General features: G+C 36.7%; 1 protein-coding gene across 10 annotated transcripts in view; it reads left to right on the top strand.

Moving 5' to 3' along the window:
• DOCK7 (dedicator of cytokinesis 7) overlaps positions 1 to 13,060 on the top strand; it is a 218,452-nt gene that overhangs the window by 101,236 nt on the left and 104,156 nt on the right. For all 10 annotated transcript variants that reach the window (XM_059137858.1, XM_059137856.1, XM_059137859.1 and 7 more), the window contains exon 15: positions 12,177 to 12,294. In XM_059137858.1, the coding sequence (XP_058993841.1) occupies positions 12,177 to 12,294 (118 nt within the window). The remainder of the gene's footprint in view (positions 1 to 12,176; positions 12,295 to 13,060) is intronic.

Below are 13,060 nucleotides of genomic sequence, written 5' to 3'. Positions count from 1 at the left end.
TCTCATGATTTTTAAAAGAGATTTACAATTAGACAAACTCTTTTGATTGGTAAATTCACATTAAGGTTAAGGAAAGTTAATGAATTAAGTATGCATTTCCCAAATTGTATTTATTTGGAACAAATAATTGTAGTTACTTGGAACAGCAACCTGTTCCCAGAAATGGTTTTGCTGTAAAACTATCCACCACTTCTTCAAGTGGCATTAATGGCTCTCAATGCTGCATTCCCATGATACTCTGTATAAGCTAACATATATTCCTTATTATTTGTCACTGTACTTGTTAGTATGTCTTTTTGCTTCAGATGATATTTCCTAAACATATTTGTTTATTATCACAAAATCTTATGCAACACATTTCACTCCCTTTCTCTATTATATACAGTCTTTATGTTCTAACCTCTTTTCCATGTGTCCACTGAAAGACCAATAGAATAGGTGATCTGCAAAGGTCCAGCCACAATGATATACCTCCAGTGTCTGGAACAGTTTACCTGTTAAGTTTTTCTGAATTTTGTGACCTTGGTAACAATTTTGGTAATGGAAATTTAACAAAACAACAGATTCATAGTATGTTCAAAATAAATGTTCTTCTGTGCTTCTAACTTAGTGTTAAAAGGAAAATACTAAATGCTTCAGTTAAACTATAACTGATTGTCCTTTTTTTAAGAGAGAGAGAGTGTGCATGAACATGCACAAGTTGATGGGGAGGGGCAGAGAGAGAGGGAGAAAGAGAATTTTAAGCAGGCTCCACACCCAGCCCAGAGCCTCACACAAGGCTGGATCTCATAACCCCGAGATCATGACCGGAGTGGAAATCAGGAGTCCAACACTTAATTGAATGAGCTTCCAGGTGCCCCTGATTATCCTCCTTGATTGCTCATTGAGAATATTTTTGAGAAAATAATAAGTCCTTTAAAATGCCTTATCTTGATAAATTAATAATTTAGTAAAATTGTTAAAAGAGTGTGGGTTCTGAAATCAGACTGTCATCTATGTCCAACAGTCAGCTCTAGCTCTCTGGCCTTGGACAAGATATTTAACTTCTGTGTACCTCAGTCTTTTCATCTGTAAGGTGGGGGATAATACATACTTAATAGGGTTATGAGAATTAAAAGAAATGTTACATGTAAAGCACTTAAAACAGTGTCTGGCAAATAGGAAGTACTCAAAATGTTATTATATCACATGTAAACAAATTTTGAACCTGTGCATGTGTGTGTAATCAGGCCTATCTGAAAAATTTTTTATTTTATTTTATTTATTTGACAGATCACAAGTAGGCAGAGAGGCAGGCAGAGAGAGAGGGGGAGGCAGGCTTCCCGCTGAGCAGAGAGCCCGATGCGGGGCTTGATCCCAGAACCCTGGGATCATGACCTGAGCCAAAGGCAGAGGCCTTAATCCACTGAGCCACCCAGGTGCCCTGAAAAATTTTCTTTAAATAAATAGCTTTTTTGCAAAATGAAAAGCTTTAACATAATGAATTTAGTTTAAGTTATCAAGCAAAACTTCCTAAAATGAACTGTTTCCAAATTTCTATGCTTAGAAATGCCTCCTCATAGCATGTAGTAGAGACCTTTTCCTTTGATGATTTAGGAATAAGGGCTTTTGGATGTAATAACTACAGTCAGGTAGTATACCATAGTGGTTTCGAGTATGATTCTGGAGAGAGGGAGGCTGACTTGGAATCCTGGCTCTCCTGGTCAAATTATTTAGCTTTTCTGTACTTCCATTTTCATGTCTGTCAAGTGAAGGAAATACCTACTTTATAGGATTATATGAAGTTTAAGAAAAATTTTTAGAGCATAGAACACTATCTGGTATAAAGTAAATACTCATAATATTATTTATTATTTACTTGTTGGTAATTAGAACCAATCAATGCATTTATGCCTATACTGTAATATTTTATTGCTGAATATTATCTAATCTCATGTTAGGATGACATGAGTTGAGAAATTTTGCTAAAATTTAGGTTTTCTGCATTTTGGTCTTTTGAATTTTGGTGTAGATATAAGGAATTATGTCTTCTGTTTAGCCTGTGTATGCCATTTTAAAAAGTGTTTAATACAGAACCATATAAATATTTCTCTTTGTAAGAGAAATAAAGAATCCAAGTAAATAAAAATATATAAATAATTCCCCTAATAAAGGGAAAGAGAAAAGAATAAAGAAATAAAGAAGAAAAATAAAAAAACTTCTTACTTTTCATTTTAATCTTACCCTTACCATTATCAAATGTTATAGAATTATAAAAGTATATGTAGAACTAGTGAAGAAACTTGGATTTTCTTCTTTTTTAAAGGAAAATTTAGTGTTGTGATCATTGGTCATGAAGGGCATATTTCAAAACTTCTCTTAACTAAATTACTGTCTTCTTTTCTGGCTTAAAGCTATCAACTCTGATGTTTTATCCACCTTCTAGTCGGTGGGAAGTTGAGATGGGCCAAATTCTCTCTGTTGCTGTCTATGGGCAAGATCTATATTTGGTTTTAATTTGTATCCCTTATAGTACTTTATTTAGTAAAACGCCTTACGTGTTTGAGAAACTATATAAATATATTGAATGAAAAAGTCATAATATGGGAGTTTTCAAGGTGCAAAATTGCATATAATATATGCTCAACCTGTTTTGATATAGGAGGGTTTTTTTAGAGAAAGGAATTTGAAAGGTTTTTTGAACTTGCCCCTTCCAGTGCGTGAAAGTAACTGGACACTAATACAAAGACAGGCTATATGAAGGAAGTTCCTTCCATTTTGGTTACTGTATTAGAATCTTAACACTTTTCTGCACAATTTATATAATTCCTTACATGTGACACTAGCAGATTAAAGGCAATGATCACATATTCTTGGTTTATATTATATCATCTCTGGGTAGAAATATCTGGATAGTTTTTTTCTTACATTAGTTTGACATGTTACCGAATATACTTAAAGTAAATAAATAGCCTATTCACGAGCTGTAGGAGAGTACCAACATGGGGAGTGTAATGAAAATAGTAATTTTTTTTAAAAAAAGATTTTTTGGGGGGCGCCTGGGTGGGTCAGTGGGTTAAAAGCCTCTGCCTTCAGCTCAGGTTGTGATCCCAGGGTCCTGGGATCGAGGCCCGCATTGAGCTCTCTGCTCGGCGAGGAGCTTGCTTCCCCTTCTCTCTCTCTGCCTGCCTCTCTGCCTACTTGTGATCTCTCTCTGTCAAATAAACAAATGGGGTCTTAAAAAAAAAAAAGATTTTGTTTATTTATTTGATGGACAGAGATCACAAGTAGGCAGAGAGGCAGGAAGAGAGGGAGAGGAGGCTTTAACCCACTGAGCCACCCAGGCGCCCCCAAAATAATAATTTTATAAGTGATTTTACATTTGCCTTTTAATACCTCCTGAGTACACATTGTCACAGGCAGAATCTAAGCCTTGCTTGAAATTGTGCCTACTTAAATAAAACCCTAATCAAACATAAATAGTAATGCTATGAAAGTTTAATATTTTTTATGTCAAAGAAAATAAGAAACAAAAGTTGGGCCCTAATTTAAGGATTTTTAGTTTCTAGGAACTAATATACAAAACTTTTTAGCTTCATGGAATTTTAGAACATGTAGAAGTCTTATTTAAGTTAAGCAAAGCAAAGTCCTTTGTCCTCCCCCAGGTTGTGTAATCTGGATATGTGACTTCCAAATAAAACACAAGACATTGGGATCTTTTGAGTATAGTATCCCTTTTAATTTCTCCTTTTAAAATGTGATCATTTGTTTTTGATTTAATGTTTGGTAGATAGATTCTAAAAGTAACTTCATGAGAGAAACCCATTTAAAGGTAGAAATATTTATATTAACTGAAGTGAAGAATAATGCCAGATAAATACATTGGCTTCCCTATCCTCTCTTGGTCCAGAACAGGCCCTGTCCAGTGGAAATACAGTGTGACCTGTATATGTGAAAAAAAAGTAAAAAGTAAGAAGTGAAATTCATTTTAATAGTATATTATACTTAATCCAGGGTATCAAAAATTATTTCAATGTGTGATCAATATAAAAACATTAATTATGTATTTTATATTCTTTTTTTCATACTAAATCTTCCAAATCTGGTGTGTTTTCATACTTTCAGCAATCTCCATTAGAATAGGCACACATCAAAAGCTTAGTAGTCTCATTAGACTATTAGTGGACACTGCAGATCCAGAAGATCAGTAACCTTTGAAGAAATTATTTCATGTATCTTACTTTTTTCTTCATGTTCACTTTTGATAAATACTAAATATCTATGCTGAAAGTATTTATTGTGGAAACCCAGATACTTCTGAAACTTAAAAAAAAAAATCCTAGGGGCAACTGGGTGGCTCAGTCAGTTAAACTACCAGCTGTTGATTTCAGCTGGTGTTATGATCTCAGGGTTGTGGGATCCAGCCGCACAGGGAGGGAGCCCCATGTAGGGCTCTGCACTCACTGGGGAGTCTGCTTGAGATTTTCTCTCTGTCCCTTACCCCAGTCATTCTCATGCTCTCTTTTCTCCAAATAAATAAACAAACAAAATCTTAAGAAAAAAAAGGAAAAAAAAATTCCAACTCTACACTATTAACATTTTGTGGTCTCTCATACTAGATCCTTTAGGTGAGTAGCTGTGGGTGATTTCTCATGTTGGATTATCCTTCCGAAGCATAGTGCCATTTTATATCCCTTCCAAGAATAATTAGAATTCCTCTTTTCCCATGAAATTTTTTTTTTTAAGATTTTGTTTATGTATTTGACAGAGATCACAAGCAGGCAGAGAGAGAGGAGGAAGCAGGCTTCCGGCTGAGCATAGAGCCTGATGCGGGGCTCCATCCCAGAACCTGGGATCATGACCTGAGCTGAAGGCAGAGGCTTTCATCCACTGAGCCACCCAGGCGCCCCTTTCCCCACGAATTTTTACTGATGCTTTGAATGAGAAAAACAAAAAATATCAATAAATCTTTTTAGAAAAGGATTTATTTATTTATTTATTTATTGAGAAAGAGAGCATGCCCATGTATGGGAGTAAGGGGAGGGGGCACAAGCAGATGGAGAGAGAGAATCTCAAGCAGACTCCCCGCTGAGCATGGGGCTTGACCTTATAACCTAGAGATCATGACCTGAGCCAAAATCAAGAATCCAATGCTTAACCAACTGAGCCACCCAGATGCCCCCTAAATATCGGTTAATCTAACAGGCAAATACATCTAGTTTATTTTCCTGGCCATCTGCTTTGCTCTCTTCATGAATTACCTAGGTATTATGTAAGTCCCTTCTGTCCAAACTCCTCCTCCCCTTTTTGTTTGTTTCTTTTTGACTAATTAAGGGAATTATTTACATGTTATGGATACTAACTCTTTATCTTGTATGTAACAAATACTGTTTTTCCAATTTGTCATTTGTCTTCCACCTGTTTATATCACCTGCTCTACGGAGCCTTTAAAATTTGTCTTTTATAATTTTTGTGGCTCATGCTCAGAAACGCCTTTTTTACATATAAAATAGGCTGTCTTTAAAGCTTTTCTAATAATTTCATGGCTTTATTTGTATTATTTAAACCTTTGTCTAATCTGGAATTTATTTTGAGGAGGGGGTGAAATATGAATTCATCTTTTTTCCCTGAATGGCTAAGTGCTATCTCAACACTTCATCAGTCTACCCTGTCACTGCTAATTTGTAGTTCTTCCGAAGTGTTACAAATGCAAGGTAAAGACTTACTAGTGGGAAGTTATTAGTGGAGTTAGTAGTCAAATGGAAAAGAATCTGGATTCAGTTTTATGCCTTTTACCTTCAGAAACAAGTTGAATTTAAAACAGTTTTATAGGGGCACCTGGGTGGCTCAGTGGGCTAAAGCCTCTGCCTTCGGCTCAGGTCATGATCCTGGGGTCCTGGGATCAAGCCCCACATTGGGCCCTCTGCTCAGCGGAGACCTGCTTCCTCCTCTCTCTCTCTCTGCCGGCCTCTCTGCCTACTTGTGATCTGTCAAATAAATAAATAAAATCTTTTTTAAAAAACGGTTTTGGAAATCAAGCATTTCTTATAGATAATGTTTAAAGCTCAGGTCACCGTCTCAGTATCCTGGGATCAACCCTGCATAGAGCTTTCTGCTCAGCAGGGAGCTCGCTTGCCCCCCTCCCTCTGCCTGCCTCTCTGCCTACTTGTGATCTCTGTCAAATAAATAAAACCTTTAAAAAATAACTGTGAATGAAGTAACAAAGGGATGTGATGGTGGGTGGAAGTTAAGGTTAGGTTTTTTGAGACTTGAAAGATGTGAAGAGTCCAGTCATGTCCATGTCCACAAAACTTAGACAGCAGTAATGACAATGTAGAGGTTTTGAGGTGTGGGGGACAGCATAGTGTGTTTTGCTTTTCTGTGTGTTCTGCAGGTCTATTCTATGTACAGTTTTTTAATTGAAATGTATGGGCAGATTCTTCAGCCTCAGTTCCTCCTGTGAGCTCCAGTGACATTCTATCGTAGCACCTACCATACCACATTATAATTATTTGCTCGTCCAGTTCTCCCTCCGGCTAGTGAAGTCAAGAACTTTGTCATCTATCTCTATATTCTTAGTATCTAGCACACTGCATATTCAGCAAATATTTGTTACAATGAGGAATTACAAACATAATAAAGGGCAATCTGTTATCGTGTACTTTGGATCCCATTCTCTCCTACTATTTCAAGAATCTTTACTTGTTCTAATGTATGCAAACTGTCAGCTGGATTCTTTTCATTATCATTTAATCAAACTCAAAGCTGTCCAATTTTAAAAAGCTTACAAAATCCCTATATTCTATCTCCCAACTGTTGAATAATCTTTCTCTTCTTTATAGCTATACATTTCAGAATTTCACATTTTTATTTTTCTTAACAACTTCCTGTTCTTAAACCTACTTTTATGTGTTTTCAGCCCAATGTTATCAGTAACTTTCACGTTGCGAAGTCCAGTTGATCTTTTTCATTTCTTACCTCATTTGGCCCCTGATTGGTGTTTGGCATTTAACTGTTTAATTCTTCTTCTTTTTTTTCTTTTTTTAAGTAAACGCCACACCAGGCATGGAGCCCACCAGGGGGCATAAACTCATCACCCTGAGATGAAGAGCTGAACTCAGCTCAAGTCCAACCTTAGCCAGCTAAGCCCTCCAGGCATCCCTTAACTGTTTAATTCTTCTTACATTGTTTTTTTCTTGTCCTCCATGTCACTGCACTCTCATGGTTTTCTACTTCTCTCTGGGTTCCTTCTCAGTCTTCTTGACAGTCTCATCCCCTGCTGGATGGCCACAGTATCTTGGAGTTCCTTAAGACTCCATTCTTGGAATAGCACACATAAATAATTATGTGAGATTCTAATTCTCTCATAGTTTAGATCTTTCAGAATGATTCTCAGCACAAGAAAAATGATAGGTAGATGGAAGATAGAAAGGGTTAAATAAAAACCTTGGTGTCTTGAATTGGAATTTGCAATATCAGTATGTACTCAGAATGCTTTTTAAAAGTGTTTCCCTCGGGATGCTTGGGTATTGCAGTTACTTAAGCATTATCTGTCTCTTGGTTTTGGCTCAGGTTTTGATCTCAAGATTGTGAGATTGAGCCCTACATTGGGCTCCATGCTCAGCACAGAGTTGGCTTAAGACTCTGCTCTTCCCCTCTTCAGTCTCTCTCTTTCTCTCTCTCTCTCAAATAAATACATCTTTTTTAAAAAACCCAAAACATTTTCCCCTCACTCTTTCTACTTAAGTGACCTAGGAACAGTGAGTAATGAGTGCCCAGATTTTAGCTTGGAAAAACATTTCTCATTCAGAGAACCAAAGCTCCTTGGAGAAAGGGCTGATTCTGGGTCCTGGGAGAAACTACTTAAGAAGAACTTAGAACAGGGCGCCTGAGTGGCTCAGTGGGTTAAGCCGCTGCCTTCAGCTCAGGTCATGATCTCAGGGTCCTGGGATCGAGTCCTCACATCGGGCTCTCTGCTCAGCAGGGAGCCTGCTTCCCTTCCTCTCTCTCTGCCTGCCTCTCTGCCTACTTGTGATCTCTCTCTCTCTGTCAAATAAATAAATAAATAACCTTTAAAAAAAAAAAAAGAAGAACTTAGAACATCTTGCTATATAGCAGATAGCAAGAAGTCATCAAAGAGTATATGAATCCTTGAATGACAAGGATTTACAAGCCAGTTTGAATTGCCTTTTCATTTGCCAAAGATAGGACAGTTTGAACATCAGTGAAGATAATAACCACAGTGTATTAAAACTCATTAATATCTTTGGTCCATGAGTTTATAGATGATGCTAAAGATAAGAACTAGTTTCTCTTAGAAGATTTTAATCCACCAACTGCTTATTTTGAAAACTGGAAAATAATAGAAAAGAAAACATTTATTCCTGTGTCTCATACAATGGCCCACTATCTAAGCAAATAATAGATGAGGAAAAATACTCTTCATAGAGATAATCCAGCTATTAAATAAAGGAGGACTGCTGGAATTATTATCTTTTGGCAACCCTTAATGGGGCTAATAGATTTAAACATTGATCACCATCTGCTAACTGCTCAAAAAGAGGAACAACCAGACATTTTTCTTCTGATAGAAGGATACAGTACCATTTATGAAATGATCTTGCCAAAAGACCCTCAAACCTAAATATGACCAAAGCTCTAGATCCAGCTCTAAATTTATAGAAAACATAGAGGAATGTGTTAAATGTCACTACAGGGATGCGATCAGTAAATTCTAGCCTCTAGAAAAATTACACAAAAATAGCCCCATTTCTTCAGTAAATATATTGCAAAGGTAGAAGGTGAAAAGATTTCCCCACAGCCAACCTAGGATCTCTTCTTCCCATAACTTCTGCATACCTCTCTCACAACACAACATTATTGTGAAGTGGTCTGTTTATGGGCAGTAACATGGTACCTAATGTTTGGTGTGTGGAGTCAATAAATATTTCATGTGCAAATTTTATTTGATGACTTCAGTGGTTAGTCGGTCATAGCCTTCTTTGCTCCTTAGTTCTTTTGATTAGGAAACTGAGGAGTTATAACATTTCCATATTTGCCTTTTTCTTTTTTGACTGTTTGGACTACAACTGACTCTTCTGCATGTCTTTAGTGATTTTTAGATTGTATGCTTATTGTTATACATCTCTGTCCTCCCCCCATAGAAATTTTACTTTATTGTTTTATCTAATTATAAAGGTCATGTGTTCTCACTGTAAAAAAAAAAAAAAAATGGAAAAGTGTAGAAAAGGAACTAGAGCCTTCACCGTTAACCATGAATATCCTTTTACCCCTTTCTTTCTTTCCTTTTTTTAAAAAAAGATATTTTGTGTATCCACCATAGGTTTTTGCTTTGTGGTTACCTTGAGGCTTGCACATAACAACTTGTATCTAGAACAATGTATTTTAAGTCAGTAACAAGTTTGATAGAGTTTTAAGGTTCTTCCTTTTTGGGCATCTGGGCGCCTGGGTGGCTCAGTGGGTTAAGCCCCTGCCTTCGGCTCAGGTCATGATCTCAGGGTCCTGGGATCGAGTCCTCACATCGGGCTCTCTGCTCAGCAGGGGGCCTGCTTCCCTTCCTCTCTCTCTGCCTACTTGTGATCTCTCTCTGTCAAATAAATGAATAAAATCTTAAAAAAAAAAAAAAAGGCTCTTCCTTTTAATCCCATCCCTCATGTTTTCTGTTTTGTTTTGTTTTTTTTAAAACAAAAAACAAAAAAACCAAAACATTTTCCTGAGATCCTGAGATCATGACCTGAGCCGAAGGCAGCGGCCTAACCCACTGAGCCACCCAGGCGCCCCATGTTTTCTGTTTTTGATGTTGTGTTTTACATCTTTTTATCTCGTGTCCTTAACTATTATCTTTTTACTACTTTTGTCTTTTAACCTTCATATTAGCTTTATAATTGATGAATCTGCTACTTTTACTATATATTTATCTTTCCAGTAAAATTTATTCTTTCATGTTTTCTTGTTACAAATTAAAACTTTTTTTTTTTTTTTTTTTTTTTTTTTAATTCCAGCTTAAAGAACTCCCTTTAAGTTCTTGTTAGGCTAGTTTAGTGATGATAAGCTGCTTTAGCTTTTGCCTGTCTGGAAAATTCTGTCTCTGCTTTACTTCTGAATGATAACTTTCTTGGGGATAGTGTCTTTGAATGAAAGTTTTTTGTTTTTAAGATTTTATTTATTTATTTGATAGACAAAGATCACACGTGGGCAGAGAGGCAGGCGGTGGGCGGGTGGGGGGGGGAGCTCCCTGCTGAGCAGAGAGCCTGATGCAGGGCTTGATCCCAGGACCCTGAGACCATGACCTGAGCAGAAGGCAGAGGCTTAACCCACTGAGCCACCCAGGCGCCCCGAAAGTTTTTTCTTTCAGCACTTTGAAAATATCTTACCACTGGTTTCTGACTTGCAAATTTTCTGCTAAATGGTCTGCTGACAGTCTTATTGGGATTCCCTTATGTGTAACAAGTTGTTTTTCTCTTCCCACTTTTAGGATTCTCTCCTTTTTTAATTGTTAAATTTTTGTTATGATAGGGCTTGGTGTGAGTCTTTTTGTGTTCATATTTTTTGGAACTGTCTGGGCTTCCTGAATCTGGATGTCTGTTTCCTTCTCAAGGTTAGGGAAATTTTCAGCTATTATTTCCATAGGTAGTATACGCCACTATACATTCTGCTGTGGAACCTGCTGTTTTTCTTCACCTAACATGCTGGGTATCTCTACATCAGTAACATTGCTGCATATTGTCATTTTTAGACTCCATAGTATTTCTTCTTATTAATATGCCAAATTAATTAACTGGAACTGTGCTGGTGAACATTATATTTCTTCACAATTATTTGTAATTATTCTTTACTACAAAAAAATGTAGTGAATTTTTTGAACATATCCATTTGTAAATGTGCGTAGTTTTCTCCTTAGACTAGAGGCATGTTTCTTAGGTCAGAGGTTGTGTTTATGTAGAATTTCTGTATTGCCCTATCATATTCCAGAAAATTTTGACCTCTATTTTCATTGCTTCATCAGTTGCTTAGCAGGGCTTTATTATACTTGAAGTCTTGCTCATCAGCTCTCAGCACTAGTCTTCAGTAAGTAATTCTCATTCTGTATCTTTTCCTTTTTATTTTTTGAGCCCTCTCTTTTGGTGTCTTTTCTTGAATTATTTATCTTCTCTGTGGTGGCATTAGGGACTATTAAAGTTGTGTGAGATGCATGATCTTGAACTGGACGTGAAGTAAAATAAATGCAGACTAATCTGTGATTATCTTTTTTTTTTTTTTTAAGATTTTATTTATTTACTTGACAGACAGAGATCACAAGTAGGCAGAGAGACAGGCAGAGGGAGAAGGAGAAGCAGGCCCCTGCTGAGCAGAGAGCAGGATGCGGGGCTCCATCCCAGGACGCTGGGATCATGACCCGAGCTGAAGGCAGAGGCTTAGCCCACTGAGCCACCCAGGCGCCCCTAATATGTGATTATCTTATAGCAACTACAAAATACTGTTACACCTAGCATATTGTCATATGTGTTTTTGAACATATACTGTGGAATGTTACACCTCTTAAATCCTTGATATTTATATAAAAGTTTCATCTGTAACTGTCATCCACTTTATATCTGCTTGGAGGAACTAACATAATACATTATTAACTTAAAAAAAAAGATTTATTTATTTTAGAGGAGAACAAGCACATGCGGCAGAGGGGGAGGGGCAGAGGGGAAAAAAGAGAGAGAAAGAGAGAATCTCAAGCAGACTCCCCACTGAGTGTGGAGGTGGGGCTTTATCCCATGACCCTGACATCATAACCTGAGCCAAAAATCAAGAGTTGGCCACTTAACCGACTGAGCCACCCAGGTGCCCCTGCAGTTAATTTCTTAGTAATGGTTTAGTCCATACTCATTTATTTCCCAGAATCCTCTTGTAGAATAAAGAACTTGTGTTTTTAAGACTGACCGACTTATATTCTGATTTCAGCTTTGCTGCTTACTAGTTGTATGTGAACCTCACTTAAGTTTTCTGGGCTTCAGTTCATCTGCAAAATTGGGGTATATTTGATGGCTATTTTGAATGATTGGATGTGAAAATAGCTTAGGGGCTAGCAAAAAGTGTTTATTCCATCTTTTCTTTTGTGGCATGCAGTTGTACATACCAGTTTTAGATATATATATTCACTATCATGTATACTGTTGCCTTCACAGAAATCTTCTCTACATATACCCTCAGAGTCTCAATTTTGCCAATCGTCAAGGTTCTGCAAGAAATATTACAGTGAAAGTACAATTCATGTATGGGGAGGATCCAAGCAATGCCATGCCGGTAAGAAATTTTCTTTACTTTTCCTGTTCTTCATATATGGTTCAAATAGACTTTTTTGTTATTGTTGTTGCTGTTGTATTACTTAGTTGGCAGTTCTAAACTGGAAATTAGTATGATCTTGTAAATCAAGTTTCTAACCGTATTACTTCCTGTAGAGATAATACAAGTTTACTTTTTGAAGTCTTTACTTTTTGAAGTCTTTTTGAAGTTTTTATTTAAATTTCAGTTAGTTAATATACAGTGCAATACTAGTTTCAAGTGTATAATATAGTGATTCAATACATCCATATTCAAGTCTTAATTATTGAGGACTTGGTATATGCTAGTCACTTCCAGAGATACAAAGATGAATAAAACACATAACCTAGAGGATATAGATAAACACATAAAATTCTAAAATAGTGACTTTCAAGAGAGGACCAGAACAGAATCACCTAGGGTACTCTAAGAAAGCACAATTTTTTTTTTTTTCTATTCTCGTCATCTGTGATTCTGATTCTTCTCCTTTAGAATGAAACGTATGAGGTTGTGGTGTAGGTTGGAAAGTGTTCCCCACATGATTCTAATATGTGTGGTTTCCCCCATGTTTGTTAAGAAATCCTGCTAATGGTGTGTATTATACCTAACCTAGGGAGCTTTTAAAAATACCAGTGCTCAGACTGAATCTTACTCCAGTTAAATTATAATATCTGGGGGTGGGAACTAATCATGTATCAGTATTTTTAAATCTTCCCAAGGGATTACATTTTGCAGTCAATATTGGGAA

This window comes from Mustela lutreola, chromosome 10, assembly GCF_030435805.1.
Source record: "Mustela lutreola isolate mMusLut2 chromosome 10, mMusLut2.pri, whole genome shotgun sequence".
Classification (NCBI taxonomy): Eukaryota; Metazoa; Chordata; class Mammalia; order Carnivora; family Mustelidae; genus Mustela; species Mustela lutreola.
The sequence above is the reverse complement of the archived record's forward strand: the minus strand, read 5'-3'. Positions and strand labels throughout refer to the sequence as shown.